At 48.2% G+C, this 22056-nt stretch overlaps 1 protein-coding gene across 1 annotated transcript in view; it reads left to right on the top strand.

Moving 5' to 3' along the window:
- The window catches only part of sptbn5 (spectrin, beta, non-erythrocytic 5), a 247248-nt gene that overhangs the window by 185550 nt on the left and 39642 nt on the right, over positions 1–22056 (top strand). Inside the window, exons 49-54 of the mRNA XM_087990163.1 lie at positions 7433–7523; positions 11824–11970; positions 14306–14443; positions 18622–18878; positions 20744–20930; positions 21219–21431. Of these exons, the coding sequence (XP_087846289.1) occupies positions 7433–7523; positions 11824–11970; positions 14306–14443; positions 18622–18878; positions 20744–20930; positions 21219–21431 (1033 nt within the window). The remainder of the gene's footprint in view (positions 1–7432; positions 7524–11823; positions 11971–14305; positions 14444–18621; positions 18879–20743; positions 20931–21218; positions 21432–22056) is intronic.

Genomic DNA, 22056 nt, shown 5'->3' with positions numbered 1-22056 from the left:
TCAGGGGGATATTAAATAATGGGGTAATATTACAGGATCCTGGGATAGTACATTGGAATATTAATACAGAATCATGAGAATATCAGATACTGGGGTACTTGACAGGATCATAGGAATATTAAACAGTAGGGTATTATTATAGGATTATGGCTGCATTAAACAATACAGTTTTATTATAGACCCATGGGGCTATCACATCGTTGGGTTTTATTGCAGTATCAAAATGACATTAAACAGTGGGATGTTATTACAGGTTCAGGAAGATATGAAATAGTTGAGAATTACAGGATCATAGTGATATTAAGTATTGAGCATCTGTTTATTACAGGACTTTAGTGGTATTAAATTTGGGTTATATTACAGGATCATATGGACTTTAAACATTAGGATATTATTGGAGTATCAGAGATTTGAAATAGGTCAATATGACAGAATCCTGGAGATATTAAACATTGGGTTATTATTACAGGGTCTGAGAGATAGGAAACTGATGGGGAATTTTACAGGATCGGGGAATATGAAATAGTGGATGTTATTACAGGATCAATGAGATATTAAACAGAGTGCTGTCCCAGGATCATAGCAATATTAAAATTATGAAGTACTATTACAGAGTCATTTGGTGGTTTGAAATAATGGGATATTATTGTAGCATCATAGTGATATGAAACAGCAGATGTTATTAAAGGATCGTAGATGTTTGAAATTGAGAGATTATTACAGGATTATGGTGATTTGAAATAATTGGGTATTATTTTATGCAATTACATGACACTTTGCAGAATGATAGGAATAGAAATGTACCAGTCAATCCCTTGAGCCTGTTTCGCCATTTAATTGATGCCAAGTCAGATCTTTTCCTTAATTCCATCCAACTACATTGGTTTCATGTCTCTGAACACCCTATCTGTTAGATATAGTACCAATCAATCTCATGATGAAATCCCTCTGACTCTGAGCCTGAACTTCTTTCTGGATGTCAGGGTGCAGATTTCCTCTAATCTTTGTGAGAACACGTGCTTCCTGACATCATCCCCAAACAGCTTGGCTCTAGTTTTAAGATCACGTCCCTTCCTTTGATTCTCTGACCAAAGGAAATAGATTTAAACTACACTGATTACATTGTTTAATCATCTTAAACACCGTACAGAGATCACCCTTAATCTTGTACTTTCAGTAAAACACAAACCTAATCAATGCAATCTCTCTTACTGTTTGAATATTGTAACAAACATGGAGAGAGTATGATTTTTCTTCAGAATTAGGGTTCTAGCCAGTCACTCCAGATGTGGCTTAGCTGCATCTGAAATCACTCCAGGTATGGTCAAACTGGCACTGAAATTGCTCACGGTGTAGCCTACGCTGGGACTGAAATCACTCCAGATGTAGTCCAACTGGAACCTAAGTTCCTCCAGATGTTGTCTAAACTGGAATTGAAACAAGTCCAGATGTGGTCTGATCGGAACTGAAATCGCTCCAGGTACGGTCTAAACTGGAACTGAAATCTCTCTAGATGTGGCCTAAGCTGGTACTGAAATCATTCCAGATGCAGTCTGCATTATTCAACTGCACCATAATTTCTACATCTTTGCATTTAGGCCTCTTGAGATAATGTCGTGTTTTAGTTGCCTTTCCAATTACTTTTTCCACTACCTTTTGTGATTTCTGTACGTGGGTCTCTTGACCCCTGTGTTCCTCCGCAGTTCCCAGAATTCCACCTTTAGAAAATACTCTGAACTATTTTTCCAAGACTCAGCATAGATGATCACCCCCCCCCCAACACTAAATTCCATTTGCCACAGTTCTGCCCACTCCTTTTCCTACTCCGATCTACAATGTTTGTTGTACCACCTAACTCAGCATATACAGCTTTCCACTACATCTTCCAATCCATTTATAAATATAGTGGAAGGTTGAGGTGCCAGAGCAGGGGATAGCCCGCCAACTGATGGGTGGCATGGTGGCTGAGTGGTTAGCACTACTGCCTCACAGCGCCAGAGACCCAGGTTCGTTTCCAACCTCGGGCGACTGACTGTGTGGAGTTGCATATTCTCCCCATGTCAGCGTGGGTTTCCTCCCATAATCCAAAGATGTGCAGGTTAGGTGAACTGGCCATGCTAAATTGCCCGTAGTGTTCAGGGGTTTGTAGGTTAGGTGCATTAGTCAGGGGTAAATGCAGAGTAATAGGGTAGGGCAATAGATCTGGGTGGCTTGATGTTCAGAGGTTCGGTGTGGACTTGTTGGGCCAAATGGCCTGTTTTCACACTGAAGGGATTCGATGATACACAGATCATTTATCCCCACTCTCTGGGCCTTCACCCATGTCAGTAGGTTGTGAAGAGTTGCTCAGAGGTACAGAAGTTAAATATTTGTTAAAAGGAGATATAAAGTTGAGGCTTTTCACCTTTCATTCATCAGGACAACGAGGGCAAGAAACAAACTTGAACAAAGGGTCAAGGATTCTGGGTAATCCAAGATGGAGGACAGGAAAGGTTTCTGGCTGTAACAGGCTGCTCCTTTTTTTGAGGGATTTTAGGTGCTGGAGGTGATTTCCTCAAATTCCAGGAGCAGCAATTACTGTTTTATATGCTGTTGCATTGTTTTGGAACTTTGGAGAAAAAAAAAGTCAAAGCAACGGCACTTTTAAAAGGAAGAGAGACAGGCATGGTCAGGTCAGTGCATGAGAGAGAGAGAGAGAAACCCACATTGCTAACTGACACAGCAGTGAACCTGTGCAGTTACTGCCTTTGCTGTTGAATTTATGTATTGCTGGACATCGGGGTGCGTCTAGGAAAATTAACAAACAGTGAAATTCACAAGTGATCTTGGAGGAACCTGTTGGGGAGAGGTCACAGCACAGAAACAGATAAGTGAATATGTTTAAGTATAGCCTGGCTATAAATCTACAACAGTGAGTAGAGTGGGTTCTTTCTTGTTTGATTATATGTTTTATTTGAGATATGTCTCTTGATTAACTTTAAAATACAAGCGATAAGTATTAAGTTTGCCTGGAGCAGTGTTTTGTAGAGGAATAACACAGTGCTATTTTCTGGGCCTGTAGATTGGAAGAAGCAAAAATGACCCTTAGTAGAGTTATATACTCTTCTTGTCAAATGTAGGAGTTTAGTGAGAGTTTACATGTTACTGAGGATTATATCTGCAATAAATGCTGTTGTTTGCAAATCCGATCAGATTGAATGGATCAGCTGGAGCAACAGCTAGAGGCAATGAGGAATTTACAAGAGCAAGGGGATGTGATGGATGGCAGTTATAGGAAGGGAGAAAAGCTGCAGATACAGTTACATAGATGGGTTAACTCCAGGACAGGTAAGAGAGGTAGGCAGGTAGTGCAGGAGTCTTCTGTGGCTATCCCCATTTCAAACAAGTATGCTGTTTTGGAAAATGTAAGAGGTGATGGATTCTCAGGGGAATGTAGCACAAACAGCCAAGTTTCTGGTATTGAGACTGGCTCTAATGTAATGAGGGGTACATCGAGTTCCAAGCGATCAATTGTGTAAGGGGATTCTCTACTCCGAGGCACAGACAGCCGTAAAAAATCAGAATGGTGTATTGCCTCCCCAGTGCCAGGATCAAGGATGTCTCAGAGAGGGTGCAGAATGTTCTCAAGGGAGCGGGGCCAGCAGGAGGTCATTGTACACATTTGAACCAACAACATAGGAAAGGAAAAGGATGAGATTTTGAAAGGAGAAGACTAGAAAGTTAGGCAGGAATTTAAAAAGGAGGTCCTCGAAGGTAGTAATATCTGGATTACTCCCGGTGCTATGAGCTAGTGAGGGCAGGAATAGGAGAATAGAGCTAATGAATGCATGGCTGAGGAGCTGGTGTCTGGGAGAAGGATGCACATTTTTGGATCATTGGAATCTCTTCTAGGGTAGATGTGACCTGTACAAGAAGAATGGATTGCATCTAAATTGGAAGGGGACTAATATACTAGCAGGGAGGTTTGCTAGAGCTGCTCGGGAGGGAAGGTGAGGGATGGGGAACGCAAGGAAAGAGATCAATCTGAGATTGGTACAGTTGAGATCAGAAGTGAGTCAAACAGTCAGGACAGGCAGGGACAAAGAAGAGAACAAGGTAGGACTAATAAATTAAACTGCATTTATTTCAATGCAAGAGGCCTAACAGGGAAGGCAAATGAACTCAGGGCATGGTTAGCAATTACAGAAACATGGCTCAGGGATAGACACGACTGGCAGCTGAATGTTCCACGATACAAATGCTATAGGAAGGGTGGAACTGAGAAATAAGAAAGAGATGATCACCTTAATGGGATTGTATTATAGACCCCCTAATAATCAGAGGGAAATTGAGAAACAAATTTGTAAGGAGATTTCAGTTATCTGTAAGAATAATTGGGTGGTTATGGTAGGGGATTTTAACTTGCCAAACCTAGACTGGGACTGCCATAGTGTTAAGGGTTTAGATGGAGAGGAATTTGTTACGTGTGTACAAGAAAATTTTCTGATTCTTTATTTGGATGTACCTAGTAGAGAAGGTACAAAAGTTTACCTACTCTTGGGAAATAAGGCAGGGAGGTGACGGAAGTGTCAGTGGGGGAGCACTTTGGGGCCAGCGACAATAATTCTATTAGTTTTAAAATAGTGATGGAAAAGGATAGACCAGATCTAACAGTTGAAGTTCTAAATGGGAGGAAGGCTAATTTTGATGGTAATAGTCAGGAACTTTTAAAAGCTAATTGGGGCAGATGTTCGCAGGTAAAGGGATGGCTGGAAAATGGGAAGCCTTCAGAAATGAGATAACGAGCATCCAGAGAAAGTATATTCCTGTCAGGGTGAAAGGAAAGGCTGGTAGGTCAAGGGAATGCTGAATGACTAGAGAAATTAAGGGTTTGATTAAGAAAAAGAAGGAAGCAATGTCAGGTATAGACAGGATAGATCAAGTGAATCCTTAGAAGAGTATAAAGGCAGTAGGAGTGCACTTAAGAGGGAAATCAGGAGGGCAAAAAGGGGTCATGAGATAGCTTTGGCGAATAGGGTTAACGAGAATCCAAAAGGTTTTTACAAATTTATTAAGGACAAAAAGGTAACTAGGGAGTGAATAGGGCCCCTCAAAGATCAGTAAGGCAGCCTTTGTGTGGAGCCGCAGGAGATGGGGGAGATACTAAACAAGTATTTTGCATCAATGTTTACTGTGGAAAAGGACATGGAAGATATAGAATGTGGGGAAAGAGATGGTGACATCTTGAATAATTATTTCCATATTACAGAGGAGGAAGTGCTGGATGTCTTGAAATGCAAAAAAGTGGATAGATCCCCAGGACCTTATTAGGTGTACTCTCCAACTCTGTGGGAAGCTAGGGAGGTGATTGCTGGGCCCCTTGCTGAGATATTTGTATCATCGATAGTTACAGGTGAGGTGCCAGAAGATTGGAGGTTGGCTAACGTGGTGCCACTGTTTAGGAAAGGTGGTAAGGACAAGCCAGGGAACTATAGTCCGTGAGCCTGACGTCAGTGGTGGGCAAGTTGATGGAGGAATCCTGAGGGACAGGACGTACGTGTATTTGGAAAGGCAAGGACTGATCTGTATGGATTTAAGTAAGGTGTTCGGCAAGGTTTCCCATGGGACACTGGTTAGCAAGGTTAGATCTCATGGAATATAGGGAGAGCTAGCCATTTGGATACAGAACTGGCTCAAAGGTAGAAGACAGAGGGTGGTGGTGGAGGGTTGTTTTTCAGACTGGAGGCCTGTGACCAGTGGAGTGCCACAAGGACTGGTGCTGGGTGCAGTACTTTTCGTCATTTATATAAATTATTTGGATGTGAGCATAAGAGGTACAGTTAGTAAGTTTGCAGATGACACCAAAATTGGAGGTGTAGTGGCCAGCGAAGAAGGTTACCTCAGATTACAACAGGATCTTGATCAGATGGGCTAATGGGCTGAGAAGTGGCAGATGGAGTTTAATTTAGATAAATGTGAAGTACTGCATTTTGGGAAAGCAAATCTTAGCAGGACTTATACACTAAATGGTAAGGTCCTAGGGAGTGTTGCTGAACAAAGAGACCTTGGAGTGCAGGTTCATAGCTCCTTGAAAGTGGAGTCGCAGGTAGATAGGATAGTGAAGGCGGCGTTTGGTATGCTTTCTTTTATTGGTCAGAGTATTGAGTACAGGGGTTGGGAGGTCATGTTGCAGCTATACAGGACATTGGTTAGGCCACTGTTGGAATACTGTGTGCAATTCTGGTCTCCTTCCTATCAGAAGGATGTTGTGAACTTGAAAGGGTTCAGAAAAGATTCACAAGGATGTTGCCAGGATTGGAGGATTTCAGCATTATGGAGAGGTTGAATAGACTGGGGCTGTTTTCCCTGGAGCAGCAGAGGCTAAGGGGTGACCTTATAGAGGGTTACAAAATTATGAGGGGCATGGATAGGGTAAATAGGCAAAGTCTTTTCCCTGGAGTGGGGGAGTCCAGAACTAGAGGGAATAGGTTTAGGGTGAGAGGGGAATGATATAAAAGAGACCTTACGGGCAACTTTTTCACGCAGAGGGTGGTACGTGTATGGAATGAGCTGCCAGAGGAAGTGGTGGAGGCTGGTACAATTACAGCATTTAAAAGGCATCTGGATGGGTGTATGAATAGGAAGGGTTTGGAGGGATATGGGCCGGGTGCTGGCAAGTGGGACTAGATTAGATTGGGATATCTGGTTGGCATGGATGAGTTGGACCGAAGGGTCTGTTTCCGTGCTGTACATCTCTATAACTCTATGATTAATATAGCATGTGAAGAAGGTGAACGGGTTGGGCTATTGTTGGTGCGGAGCTGTCATTGTTATAACTTGGACTTGCAGTGTGATGCCTTCGCATCTGCTTGAAGCTACATCTGTGAACTCACTGTTTTTTATTGTCAGAAGTTGTACATACGATGCACCTTTGGAGGTAAAAAGAAACATGGAAAATTCCGAACTCTGCTGCATTCCCATGGCAACGCTCTCACCAGGGTTAACTTGCCTGGGCTGAGAAACTAAGATTGCCATTTAATTGTCCCTGTTGTATCTCTATATTAACATTGACCCAACATGACCACCCTCTCCTCACATTCAGTAAATTAGTGATCCTTTCTTCAAGACTATTTCTTGTTCCTAATTCCAGTGAGTGCAAGATACAAAGCTTTGCCTTGCAGTTTCCATGTAGCAATGTTATCTAGCTTGTGTCCAATTCCCTATGTTCTTGTGTTTTTTTATACATTGTGCCTGATAGGAAAGAACTCCGCAGAAAGAGCTGTTCCCTCAGGAGATTAGTGAGTTCCTGTTGAGTGTGTGCAGGCAGTGTGTACAACAGCCTCCTCATTCCATTCTCACAACCTTTCCAACAACAGTTATGTGTCTGGCTGTTGACATTTTCCATGCACTCTCACCCTGCAGTATCTATCTTTTTATTGATGTTATCTCTTAGAAAACAGAAGTTGCTGGAAAACTGTGAGGAGCGCAGGAGGATCCTGGATCAGTCCAAACAGCGGCAGATGTTCCTGAGAAGTTCGTATGAGGTAAGAGGCCCCGTCACACTGCAAGTAGAGTACCAGCTCATACCAGACCCTGTCAGTAAACCAGATCATACCAGACCCTGTCAGTAAACCAGATCATACCAGACCCTGTCAGTAAACCAGATCCTACCAGACCCTGTCAGTAAACCAGCTCGTACCAGACACTGTCGGTAAATCAGATCATACCAGACCCTGTCAGTAAACCAGCTCGTACCAGACACTGTCGGTAAATCAGATCATACCAGACCCTGTCAGTAAACCAGCTCGTACCAGAACCTGTCAGTAAACCAGACCCTGTCGGTAAACCAGATCATACCAGACCCTGTCAGTAAACCAGATCATACCAGACCCTGTCGGTAAACCAGATCATGCCAGACCCTGTCAGTAAACCAGATCATGCCAGACCCTGTCAGTAAACCAGATCATACCAGACCCTGTCAGTAAACCAGCTCGTACCAGACCCTGTCAGTAAACCAGGTCATACCAGACCCTGTCAGTAAACCAAATTATACCAGGCCCTGTCAGTAAAACAGATCGTACCAGACCCTGTCGGTAAACCAAATCGTACCAGGCCCTGTCAATAAACCAGCTCGTACCAGACCCTGTCGGTAAACCAGCTCGTACCAGACCCTGTCGGTAAACCAGATCATACCAGACCCTGCCAGTAAACCAGATCGTACCAGATCCAGTCGGTAAACCAGATCGTACCAGACCCTGTCAGTAAACCAGCTCGTACCAGACCGTGTCAGTAAACCAGCTCGTACCAGACCATGTCAGTAAACCAGGTTGTACCAGACCCTGTCGGTAAACCAGCTCAAGGCAGACCCTATCGGTAAACCAAATCGTACCAGGCCCTGTCAGTAAACCAGTTCATACCAGACCCTGTCAGTAATCCAGATCGTACCAGACCCTGTCAGTAAACCAGCATGTACCAAACCCTGTCAGTAAACCAGGTTGTACCAGACCGTGTCAGTAAACCAGCTCGAACGAGACCCTGTCGGTAAACCAAATCGTACCAGGCCCTGTCAGTAATCCAGATCGTGCCAGACCCTGTCAATAACCAGATCGTACCCGCCCCTGTCGGTAAACCAGATCATACCAGTCAATGTCAGTAAACCAGATCGTACCAGACCCTGTCGGTAAACCGGATCAGACCAGACCCTGTCAGTAAACCAGTTCGTACAAGACCCTGTCAGTAAACCAGATCACACCACACCCTGTCAGTAAACCAGCTCGTACCAGGCCCTGTCAGTAAACCAGCTCGTACCAGACCCCGTCGGTAAACCAGATCGTGCTAGACCCTGTCAGTAAACCAGATCATACCACACCCTGTCAGTAAACCAGCTCATACCAGCCCCTGTCAGTAAACCAGCTCATACCAGACCCTGTCAGTAAACCAAATTGTACCAGGCCCTGTCTGTAAACCCGATCATACCAGGCCCTGTCGGTAAACCAAATCGTACCAGGCCCAGTCGGTAAACCAGATCGTACCAGACCCTGTCAGTAAACCAGATCATACCAGACCCTGTCGGTAAACCAGCTCGTACCAGACCCTGTCAGTAAACCAGGTCGTACCAGACCCTGTCAGTAAACCAGCTCGTACCAGGCCCTGTCAGTAAACCAGCTCGTACCAGACCCCGTCGGTAAACCAGATCGTGCTAGACCCTGTCAGTAAACCAGATCATACCAGACCCTGTCAGTAAACCAGCTCATACCAGCCCCTGTCAGTAAACCAGCTCATACCAGACCCTGTCAGTAAACCAAATTGTACCAGGCCCTGTCTGTAAACCCGATCATACCAGGCCCTGTCGGTAAACCAAACCGTACCAGACCCTGTCAGTAAACCAGATCATACCAGACCCTGTCGGTAAACCAGATCATACCAGACCCTGTCAGTAAACCAGCTCGTACCAGACCCTGTCAGTAAACCAAATTGTACCAGGACCTGTCTGTAAACCCGATCATACCAGGCCCTGTCGGTAAACCAAATCGTACCAGGCCCTGTCGGTAAACCAGCTCGTACCAGACCCTGTCAGTAAACCAGAACATACCAGACCCTGTCGGTAAACCAGAACATACCAGACCCTGTCAGTAAACCAGATCATACCAGACCCTGTCGGTAAACCAGCTCATACCAGACCCTGTCAGTAAACCAGATCATACCAGACCCTGTCAGTAAACCAGCTCGTACCAGACCCTGTCAGTAAACCCGGTCGTACCAGACCCTGTCAGTAAACCAGGTCGTACCAGACCCTGTAAGTAAACCCGGTCGTACCAGACCCTGTCAGTAAACCAGCTCGTACCAGACCCTGTCGGTAAACCAGATCGTACCAGACCCTGTCGGTAAACCAGATCGTACCAGGTCCTGTCAGTAAACCAGGTTGTACCAGACCCTGTCAGTAAACCAGGTTGTACCAGACCCTGTCAGTAAACCAGCTTGTACCAGACCCTATCGGTAAACCAAATCGTACCAGACCCTGTCAGTAAACCAGATCATACCAGACTCTGTCAGTAAACCAGGTCGTACCACACCCTGTCGGTAAACCAAATCGTACCAGGCCCTGTCAGTAAACCAGGTCGTACCAGGCCCTGTCAGTAAACCAGATCGTACTAGACCCTGTCAGTAAACCAGCTCGTACCAGACCCTGTCAGTAAACCAGGTCGTACCAGGCCCTGTCAGTAAACCAGCTCGTACCAAACCCTGTCAGTAAACCAGATCATACCAGACCCTGTCAGTAAACCAGCTCGTACCAAACCCTGTCAGTAAACCAGCTCGTACCAGACTCTGTCAGTAAACCAGATCGTACCAGACTCTGTCAGTAAACCAGCTCGTACCAGACACTGTCAATAAACCGGATCGTGCCAGACCCTGTCAGTAAACCAGACCCTGTCAGTAAACCGGATCGTGCCAGACCCTGTCAGTAAACCAGATCATACCAGACTCTGTCGGTAAACCGGATCATGCCAGACCCTGTCAGTAAACCAGATCAAACCAGACCCTGTAAGTAAACCAGCTCATACCAGACCCTGTCAATAAACCGGATCGTACCAGACCTTGTCAGTAAACCGGATCATACCAGACCCTGTTAATAAACCAAATTATTTTACTTACAAATTTTATATTACATTGTTTATTCAAAGAGAGATTGTTGAAACGATTGTTTCGTTCAAATGACCAACAATTGATTGCCCATCCACCTGTTTTGGTTTTTGAAATCCTTTGATGGAAAGGGAAAATTTTTGGATTCACATTCTCCTCTGTAAGCTACAATGTGGATGCCTTAGGCCAGTCAGTACCTGCCTGCTAGCTTCTAAAATCACTCTTTTTCCAAAAAGTGGGCAGAATCATTTTGAGTGAGAGGAGTAGATGATTATATTTTAACCAGAGAGCATGGTAACCTTGAACTGTAACAGTGGACTCCTGAACTGTGATTCCCTTGTAAATTAACAGCAACCTTACACTGTGTTTATAATAGTCAAGAGCTGCTGCCTCAGCGGGGGGCAAGAGAGTGTGCTAGAGGTCTATCTCTACAAGCCTATAGCAATTCACATAAGTCGCTATTTTCTCTTTGTCCTTTCATAGGATGTGGGTATCGCTGGCGCGGCCAGCATTTGGTGCCCATTCCTAATTGCCCTTGAACTCACTGACTCTTCGACCCGTTTCAGAGAGGGCAGTTCAGAGTCAACCGCAATGCAGTGGGCCTGGAATCACATGTAGGTCAGACCCGGTATGGACAGCAGATTTCCTTCCATAAAGGACATTATTGAACCAGATGGGTCTTTTTGAGAATTGATGATGATTTCACTATCCCCATCGCTGATGCCTAATTGTCAGTTATGAGATTTACTCATTGTGTTTGAATGTGGGAAGAACACATAGTAGGATTTGAACCTGTGGCCCTAGAACATCACTCGACCAGAGAAATTATCACGTTGTAATGCCTACTGCGGTGTAGGAGATGTGCTGCCTATTTTGCAGAAATGGCCCTGACAACAAATACCTGATCATGAACAGATATTGTGAAATGAATTAACATTGCCAATAACAGAGAGGAGGAATTCCCTGCTGTTCCTCAAAACAGTACTTCCTGACTGACTGACAGATTTCACATCTCTGCTAAACGATAGTCAATATTGTAGTCAATCTGCACAGTTCAGAGACTCAGTGAAATGGGGTGAAAGGGAGCCACGTCCCGGAAGGCTAGGGATGTTTCTGTGTTCTGCTGGTGCTCTGACTGTTATGGTTTTTCTCTTCCCCCCCCTCCCTCCCCCTCAACCCCTCCCCCCCATGCTGTTTCTTCAGGCTATTTCCTGGCTGAATGAGAAGATCAGCATCACCGTGGACGAGAGCTGGACAGATCCCAGCAACCTGCAGGGCAAGCTGCAGAAACATCAGACCTTCGAGGCCGAGGTCATAGCCAACCAGAATAGGATCCTCAGCATCGCCACGGTGAATGTCGCCGCATGGAATTTGACTAGCGCCGCTACAGGGGCTTATCACGCTCCTTGGCTGTGACAAGATACGTTGGTGCAGCAGGGAAACTGGCAGCTTGGCTCGACTCGCTGGGGGGGACAGCCCATGACTGCCAGTGCAGTTTTGCCTGTATGTCGAGCCATGTCAATGTCTGACATGCAGGGCCAGTCTAATTGGACGTTTTTATATAAACGTTTGCACCCATGGTCAAATATCTGATTCAGCATTTGGTCCTTTTTCACATGCTCCTCTCACTGTCTGGACCCGGTTTGTTTGATTATTGTGTGTCATTTTTTCTGCTTTGGGTGTTCAGCAGTGGGCTTGATTTTAAGGGTGGGGCATTGAAGTCCCATCAGCAGAGGGGGGGGGGGGCAGGATCAGGACCCTGGACTGTCATCATGCCATAGGCGGCTTTGTCCCAAGAGGCCAGGCAACCCTGGCAGCACCACTGGTGCCCACCGACGGTGCTGTTTCATCACCAGGGAGTGGCTACCCGAAAAGCTGAGGTGCCCTCGTGGAGAGGGGAGGTGAGGGAGAACTGGGGCCAGAATGGACCAAAGGGAGCGTCCGTTGAGGTGGGGCCCTTCTCAGAGCCTGCTGAGAGGTTACCTGGCACTCACCTGATATTAGAACTCAGGCCAGTCTATCATTCTGTTTTAACTGCACAAGTCAAAATACACAGACTTTGTAACCCACCAGCTGTGAGATTGAAATGCATTGTCCCCTAAACGCAACTCTCCCTGATTCCAGATTGGATCTGTTCACCTCCAACCAGCTCTGCCTCAAATTTGTCCGAGCAGGAATTGCAATTCAACTTCCTGAGCCTTTAACCACAGTTCAGTTTGATTATAGCTGCCCTCCACCGGATCCCATTTCCCCGTCTTTATTCTGTATCCAGTGATGAACACAAATCTTTCACTTTGCAGTTAATGTCCCAACATTCACAATCTTGGAGGAGTAGACTTCCAAATTTCCATTACCACTGTGAAATCTCTCCTGATTTCACTTGCAGTTATAGAGATTATACAGCACAGAATGAGACCCACAGCCCATCATGTCCAGTTATCAAGCATCCATCTAGTCTAAGCTGAAAATGTGTTGCTGGAAAAGCGCAGCAGGTCAGGCAGCATCCAAGGAGCAGGAGAATCGACATTTCGGGCATGAGCTCTTCTTCAGGAATCATGCTCAGGAATCATCTTCAGGCTCATGCCTGAAACATCGATTCTCCTGTTCCTTGGATGCTGCCTGATCTGCTGCGCTTTTCCAGCAACACATTTTCAGCTCTCATCTCCAGCATCTGCAGTCCTCACTTTCTCCATCTAGTCTAATCCCATTTTCCAGCACTTGTACACTGAGGTGTTTCAAGTGCACATCAAAATAGTTCTCAAAGGTGAAACTATTTTCCTGAAATCCTCTCTAAACTTCCTGCTCTGTACCTTCAAACCAGATACCCTGGTTATTGAACTTTCTACGAAGGGGAAAGCATTATTTCTGTTGAGCATATCTATGCCCCTTGTAACCTTGTTCACCTCAATGTGCCTTCTCTGCTCAATGGAGAACCGCCCCAGCCTATCTGGTCTCTCTTCATCGCTGAAATACTCCAGCACCGGCAACCTCTGGGTGAATAAAAACCGATAGAACTGCAGATGCTGGAAATCAGAAACAAAAACAGAAATAGCTGGAAAGGCTCAGCATGTCTGGCAGCACCTGTGGAGAGAAATCAGAGTTAACCTTTGGGGCATTGAATCTGAAACCTTAACTCTGCTTTGTCTCCACAGATACCGCCAGACCTGCTGAGCCTTTCTAGCAATTTCCGTTTCCAGCAACTTCTATTTTTGTAACATCTGAGTGAATCTCCTGTGCACCCTCTCCTACAGTGTGGTGCACAGAACTGCGCACACTACACCTCCTCTGGCTGAACTGACATTTTAAACAGTTCCATCCTAACATCAATAGGGCCCTCATGGCTCAGCACTAGTGTCCCTATCTCTGGACTCAGAAGCCCGGGTTCAAGTCCCTCCTGCTTCAGAGGTATGTAATAACATCCCTGAACAGGTTGGTTGAAAAATATCTAGCACTTAAGTTTCAGATGTATGTTCTAGATTAAGCCAACAGAGAGACTGAGTTTCCTTAATCATTTTAAACACCTCAATGGATTCACGTGAAGCTGCACAAATCTAGGAGATGCAGTCTGGTCCCCACTGCCACGTGGTCGCTGCCCGTGTTCTGTAATAATATTACAATTCCCCATTCTGTTGTGTGGTCCACTGCTCGAAATATTGATTGTGACTTGATTGTCACCCTACTGTAGGAAGGTGGGCATATGATTGACGCTGGGCACTATGCTGCAAAGGAGATTGAACCCCGGATAAAGCAAATTCAGGAATTGTGGAATGAACTGCTGGAGAACTGCCGGAATAAGAGATCCAAGCTGGTCGATGCACACAAGGTACTGAAACGTCATCGCTCTCACTGTGAGCGTTCACATTGTGATTATTATATCAGCTCCCCACTGACCTCACAGTAGTGAAGGAAGTAGGGACTGCAGATGCTGGAGATCAGAGTCAACAGAGTGGTGCTGGAAAAACACAGCAGGTCAGACAGCATCTGAGGAGCAGGAGACTCGATGTTTCGAGCATAAGCCCTTCATCAGGAATGAGGCTTGTGGACTGGGGGGAAGGTAGCGGGAGTTTGATAGGTAGATGGAGGTGGGTGGGGGTGCAGAAAGATGATCAATCGGAGAGGTGGGTGGAGCAGATAGGTGGGAAGGAAGATGGACAGGTCAAGAGCGCGGTGTGGAGTTGGAGACTTGGAACTGGGATAATGTGGGGGAAGGGGAAATGAGGAAACTAGTGAAATCCACATTGATCCCATGTAGTTGCAGTGTCCCAAAAGATGAGGCGTTCTTCCTCCAGGCATTGGGCGGTCAGGGTTTGGTGATGGAGGAGGCCCAGGACCTGCGTGTTCTTGATTGAGTGGGAGGGGGAGTTAAAGTGTTCTGCCACAGGGCGGTGGAGTTGGTGGATGCAAACTGTTCTCTGAAACAGTTGGCCTCCTGTCTCCCCGATGTAGAGGAGACCACATCAGGTACAATAGATACAGTAGATGACTTGTGTGGAAGTACAGGTAAATCTGTGTTGGATGTGGAAGGCTCCTTGGGGCCTTGGATGGAGGTGAGGGGGAGGTGTGGCTCAGGTTTTGCACTTCTTGCGGTGGCAGGGGAAGGTGCCGGGAGTGGGGTATGGGTGGCGTGGGATGTAGATCTGATGAGGGAGTCACGGAAGGAATGGTCTCTCTGAAACACAGATAGGTGTGGGAAGGGAAATATATACCTAGTGGTGGGGTCTGTTTATAGGTGGCTCTAACCCCAGCATCACCATCAAACCAGCAAAGGGCACAGTGGTCATTTGGCCCACCAACCTCTATACCACTGAAGCCAGGCACCAACTCGCAGACATCTCCTCCTTAGCTAAACAAGTCCTCACCCTCAACATATTTTCTTTCCAATCCTCCCACTTCCTCCAAACCAAGGGATAGCCATGGGCACCCGCATGGGCCCCAGCTATGCGTGCCTCTTTGTTGGGTACGTGGAACAGTCCACCTTCCGCAGCTACATTGATACCATTCCTCAACTTTTCCTTTGCTACATCGATGAACTGTATCAGTGCTACCTGATTCTACCACCAGGAGGTCGAACAGTTCATCAAATTCACCAACACCTTCCACCCCGACCTCAAATTCACCTGGACCATATTGGACACCACCCTCCCCTTCCTGGACCTCTCCATCTCCATTTCCAGCGACCGACTAACCACATACATCTACTACAAACCCACTGACTCCCACAGCTACCTGGACTACACCTCCTCCCACCCTGCCTCTTGTAAAAATGCCATCCCTTATTCCCAATCCTCCGCTGCACCTGCTACCAGGAGGACCAATTCCATCATAGAACATCCCAGATAGCCTCCCTCTTCAAAGATTGCAATTTCCCCTCCCATGTGGTCGACAATGCCCTCCAACACATTTACCTGTACCTCCACCAATGTCGTGTACTGTATCCGTTGCACCCGATGTGGTCTTCTCTACATCGGGGAGACAGGATGCCAACTTGCAAATCATTTCAGAGAACATCTCTGGGACACCTGCACCAACCAGCCCCACCGCCCCGTGGCCAAACAGTTTACCTCCCCTTCCCACTGCTCCAAGAACATGCAGGTCCTGGGCCTCCTCCACACCAAACCCCAATGCTTGGAGGAAGAACAGCTCATCTTCCAACTTGGGACCCTGCAACCGCACGGGATCAATGTGGATTTCACCAGTTTCCTCATTTCCACACCCCCTCCCCACCCCACATTATCCCAGTCCCAAGCCTCCAACTCTGCACCGCCCTCCTGACCTGTCCATCTTCCTTCCCACCTATCCGCTCCACACTCCTCTCCGACCTATCACCTTTTCTCTCCCACCTTCATCTACCAATCACATTCTCAACTACCTTCCCCCCCAGCCCCACTTCCCTCCCATTTATCTCTCAGCCCTCCTAGCCCCGCAAGCCTCATTCCTGATGACGGGCTTATGCCCAAAATGTCAAATCTCTTGCTCCTCAGATGCTGCCTGACCTGCTGTGTTTTTCCAGCACTACACTCTTGACTCTGACCTCACAGCAATGTCCAAGATGCTGCCTCTGACTACTTTGCTGCCACCTGTACTGTGGCCCAGAAATACCACTTCTGACATATATGTCGATAAAGGGTATTGGCAGAATACTGGACCGAGGGGGCATCAGGTCAGAGCTCAGTCCCATGCTGGTGTATTTGTCGGGAGCAGTCACTGTAGTGGAAGCCCTGTCCCATTACCCTCCACGTAATTCCCTGCTCAGTATGTACTTCCGAAAGCCCACTGACTGGCATGTGCTTTGTAAAAATGGGATCCCAGCTAGTGAAAGGCCAGCTTTTTGAAAAGGTATAAATGTTATGTATCGTGCATGATGTTTCTGAAAATCAGATTTCAGACCACCTGCCTCATAAACAGCACAGCCACTGGTTTCAGGGCAAGGTGAGGGGAGGGTCAGGTAAGGGAAGGTGAGATGAGGTGACAGTGAGATGAGGATGAGGTAAGGTAGGGTGAGGGTGAGATGGGGAAAGGTGAAGATGAAGGAGGGTATGCATGGGGGAGGTGAGGAAGGGTGAGATGAGGTGACGGTGAGGTGAAGATTGGGGTGAGGGTGTGAGTGTGGGGGGTGAGGGTGTGGGGGGTGAGGGTGTGAGTGTGGGGGTGAGAGGGTGAGGGTGTGAGTGTGGGAGTGAGAGGGTGTGAGTGCGGGGGGTGAGGGTGTGAGTGTTGGGGGAGGGTATGAGTGTGGGGGGTGAGGGTGTGAGTGTGGGGGTGAGAGGGTGAGGGGTTGAGTGTGGGAGTGAGAGGGTGAGGGTGTGAGTGTGGGGGGTGAGGGTGAGGGTGAGAGTGTGGGGGTGAGAGGGTGAGAGGGTGAGGGTGTGAGTGAGGGTGTGAGTGTGGGGGTGAGGGTGTGAGTTTGGGGGTGGGGGGGTGAGGGTGTGAGTGTGGGGGGGTGAGGGTGTGAGTGTGGGGGGGTGAGGGTGTGAGTGTGGGGGTGGGGGGGTGAGGGTGTGAGTGTGAGGGTGAGAGGGTGAGGGTGTGAGTGTGGGAGTGAGAGGGTGAGGGTGTGAGTGTGGGGGTGAGTGTGGGGGGTGAGGGTGAGGGTGTGAGTGTGGGGGGTGAGGGGGAGGATGTGAATGTGGGGCGAGGGGAGGTGGTGAGGGTGTGTGTTTTGTGCAGGTGTGGGGTGGTGAGGGTAAGGGTGAGAGTTTGGGGAGTGAGAGTGAGGGTATGGGTGTGGGGGTGAGGGTATGGGTGTGGGGGTGAGGGTGTGAGTGGGGGGGTGAGGGTAAGAGTGTGGGGGGGTGAGAGTGTGTGTTGGGAGTGAGAGTGAGGGTGTGAGTGCGGGGTGGTGAGGGAAAGGGTGAGAGTGTGGGGGTGAGGGTGTGAGTGTGGGGGTGAGGGTATGGGGGGTGAGGGTGAGGGTGTGAGGGGTGAGGGTGGGGGGGTGAGGGTGAGAATGAAGGTGGTGAGTGTGATGGTGTGGGGGGGTGAGGGTGAGGATGTGAATGTGGGCCGTGAGAGTGTGAGTGTGGGGGGGTGAGGGTGAGAGTGTGGGGGGTGAGGTGAGGGTGTGAGTATGGGGCAGGGGGCAGATAGTGAGGGCGTGAGGGAATGGGGGTGTGAGTGTGGGGGGGGTGAGGATGTGAATGTGGTGAGGGTGTGAGTGTGGGGCGGGGGGAGGTGGTGACGGTTTGAGTGTGGGGCAGGGGGAGGTAGTGAGGGCGTAAGGTGATGGGGGTGTGTGTGTGGGGGGATGAGGATGAAGGTGTGTGTGGAGGGGTGAGGGTGAGAGTGTGGGGGTGAGGATGAGGATGTGAATGTGGGGCGGGGGAGGTGGTGAGGGCGTAAGGGGATGGGGGTGTGAGTGTGGGGGGAGGTGAGGGTGAGGGTGAAGGTGTGAGTGTGGGGAGGTGAGGGTGAGGGTGTGAGTGTGGGGTGTGAGAGTGCTGCAGGGAGCGGCAGTGCCCATGGTGTGGGTATTAACCACCTTGTTGTGTGTGACCGAGACAGGCTCTGAACTTCCAGCGGAGTATTGACGATGTAGAGAACTGGCTCAGTGAGGTGGAGAAGCAGTTGGAGCAGGCCGGGCAGCCCACTGACCTGGTGTCTGTGAAAAACCTCCTGAACGAGCAGCAAGACCTTGAAGAGGACATCAACAGTTATGTGGAGAGGATGCAGTCTCTGCTGGATCAGTCTGAGGAGTTTGTCAGGGACAACCACTTCCTGGCTGAGGGAATTCGGGTCAGGGTCAGTGATATACTCCAAAGGTAAACCGCTCACACTCAATCTGAGCCTTGCCAACCTGGAATACCCTGTCCCAGTGTAGCCCCACTGCCTTGAGTGCCTGGGTTGTCCTTCCCTCCCAGAGTACAACCCAGGCTTTCGTTCTTTCACACATTTCACGTGGAGCCAAGTGATTAATTTGCCCTGAATTCTGTATATTTTTCAGAACAGTCGTTTCCTCCTGTTTGCCACAGCATTGAGTTATCATTCCTGAGACTTACTTCCAGCATTGTGTGTGAAAAGTTAGCAATCTACTTAATGTTGATAATGTCCCTTTGTCCTCCACGGTCAGATTCCTTTGTCATCGCCAAGTATCCTTTCACTCTTTTTTTTTAAGTTTTGCTCAAATAATATGCTCAAACTATTTCATTTTGACTGCGTCCCTTTGGGTCTCTGTATCCTCCTTGAGCCCCACAGAGAGAGAGAAAGAGTGTGAGAGAGAGAGATCGCAGCATTGCTCCTCCACACTGTCCTGCTTCCTTCACTCCACCATTAGCAGCCCTTCATTCAGCTCCCAAGGCTGTAGAAATTCCCCTGTCCTTCACAAACCAGTCCATCTCTAAGATGCTCCTTAAAAACAAACTCTTTTACCCATCTCAGTATCCCTGACTGTGGTCTGGTGTCATATTTGGTTCGGCACTGCCTCTTCAGAGTAATTTGTCGATGGCACTATATAAATGCAAATTGTCATTTACTTTCTGCCCATTGTATCTCTGTATTCCCATCATCACTGCAGGTTCCAGGTTGTAGTCATAGAGCATGGAAACAGTCAGTCTAACTTGTCCACGCTGACCAGATATCCTGAATCAATCTAGTCCCATTTGCCAGCACCCGGTCCATATCCCTCCAAACCCTTCCTATTCATCTACCCATCCAGGCGCCTTGTTAATGCTGTAATTGTACCAGCCTCCACCACTTCCTCTGGCAGCTCATTCCATACATGCACCACCCTCTGGGTGAAAAGGTTGCCCCTTCGATCCCTTTAAATCTTTCCCCTCTCACCTTGAACCTATGCCCTCTAGTTTTGGACTCCCCCACCTTGGGGAAAAGCTGTTCACCCTTTCTTCAGGATTTGGGCTTCCCAATCACCTTCCTTTTCTTCAGATTTGCTCTGAGGCTCAGTTTTCCCATAGCTCACCAAAGGCTGGGCAGGAGGAGGAGGGGGGTGGGAGCGGCTGGGGGTGGTTGGGGAAGGATTCAGATTCAAAGGGGAGGAGAAAGTGAGGTCTGCAGATGCTGGAGATCAAAGTTGAAACTTTATTGCTGGAACAGCACAGCAGGTCAGGCAGCATCCAGGGAACAGGATCCTGAAGAAGGGCCTGTGCCCGAAACGTCGAATCTCCTGTTCCCTGGATGCTGCCTGACCTGCTGTGCTGTTCCAGCAATAAAGTTTCAGATTCAAAGGGGAGCCTCATGCACAATAAGAGGAGAACCCACCACCACCCACCCCCGCACTGCGCCCCGCGCCAACTATGTCTGATGTATTTGGGCTGCCTCACAGCGCCAGGGACAAGGGTTAGATTCCAGCCTCGGGCAACTGTCTGTGTGGAGTTTGCACATTCTCCCCATGTCTGCGTGAGTTTCCTCCGGGTGCTCCAGTTTCCTCCTACAGTCCAAAGACATGCAGGTCAGGTGTATTGACCATGTTAAATTGCCCATAGTGTCCAGGGATATGTAGGCTAGGTCGATTAGACAGGGATAAATATAGAGTACAGGAATGGGGTGGGTTACTCTTGGAGGGTCGTAGTGGGTTTGTTGGGCCAAATGGCCTGTTTCCACACTGTAGGGTTTGAATTGCTGTTGGGAGAGCCTATGGTTTCTGTGCTGACACTGAACGTGTGTTGCTCAGGTACCAGGCACTGCGAGATCCCATCAAGGAGAGGCGCCGGGTCCTGGAGGACAGTGCCCGCCTCTACCAGCTGTTTCGGGACCTCGATGTTGCCCAGGCCTGGGTCCAAGAGAAACTGCTGCTGGCCACAGCCAAGGATGTCGGGCACTCACTGACTGCAGTCCAGAGCCTGCACAACAAACATCAGGTGAGGGGTCGGAGGGCAGGCTCAACCCCAGGACGGGGGATACCAAGAAGGTGAGGGTAAGTCCTGAGATTGGGGCAGGGGGCTATCAATCTCAGGTCACGAGTGGAAGGGTCGGTCTCGGGACGATGGGAGAGGGGTCAGTCTCGGGACGAGGCAGGGGATGGGTCGGTCCCGGGACGGTGGGGAGAAGGGCCAGTCTCAGGACGAGGAGGGGGATGGGTTGGTCTCGGGACGATGGGGAGAAGATGATGAAGTTCTGAGTCGTATTGGATTGACCTCTGTGTGCAGGCTTTGGAGAATGAGATCCGTAACCACGATTCCCTGATTGAGCCGGTGATGGAGTGTGGACAGAGTCTGGTAAAGGCAGGGCACTTTGCTGCTCGCGAAATTTCCAAGCGACTGTGGGAGCTGCAGGATGCAGTGGAGCTGCTGAAGGAAGAGGCAGAGAAGAGGGGCTCAGCACTCAGAGAGCAGCACGTCATCCAGCTGTTCCTCTCAGAGGTACGTACTTGGTTATATCCCTGACAACCCCATCTGCTTTGCTCTGCCATCACCAAGATCCTCGCCACTGTGTGGGTGTCTGTGAAAAGTCAGTCAGTGACCAGGGTTAGCTGTCTGAGTATGAGTGTAGGACAGACAGCCGACCTATCTATCCACCCATCCTTCACTCTCCCTCAGCACGCTGACCTGGTGCAAGGCTGCAGCAGTCCTGCCCCTCCATTGGCTTGGCCCCTCTGCTTGTTGGCACTTCCCTTTATTCTCAGGCACAGTGACCCAGGCACTGACCGAGCCAGTCGGGGCCAAGTAAGAGCTTCCATTTTCTACAGAAGTCAGAAGAAGGGGTATTGACAATTGAGTCTATGTCACCAGATATCGGAAAACATGTGAGGCAGCAGCCAACTTGCAATGAGTGTGCCTTAAGTATGTCTGTGTATGTGAATAAGTATCCATCTGTCTGTGTGCGTCTACTTATGTGCATGTCTATATGTCTGTGTGTGTATGACTGTATGTCTGTCTGTACTTGAGTGTCTGGATGTCTGCTTGTCTGTATTGGTATGCATGTCTGTCTGTGTTTGCGTCTGTCTGTATGTCAATCTGTGTAATGTATGTGTGTTTGTCTGTGTTC

Source organism: Chiloscyllium plagiosum, unplaced genomic scaffold (assembly GCF_037043375.1).
Source record: "Chiloscyllium plagiosum isolate Xiang-an unplaced genomic scaffold, Cpla_swu_hap1 HiC_scaffold_8, whole genome shotgun sequence".
Classification (NCBI taxonomy): Eukaryota; Metazoa; Chordata; class Chondrichthyes; order Orectolobiformes; family Hemiscylliidae; genus Chiloscyllium; species Chiloscyllium plagiosum.
Note: the sequence above shows the minus strand (reverse complement) of the source record. Positions and strands in the feature narration are given on the sequence as shown.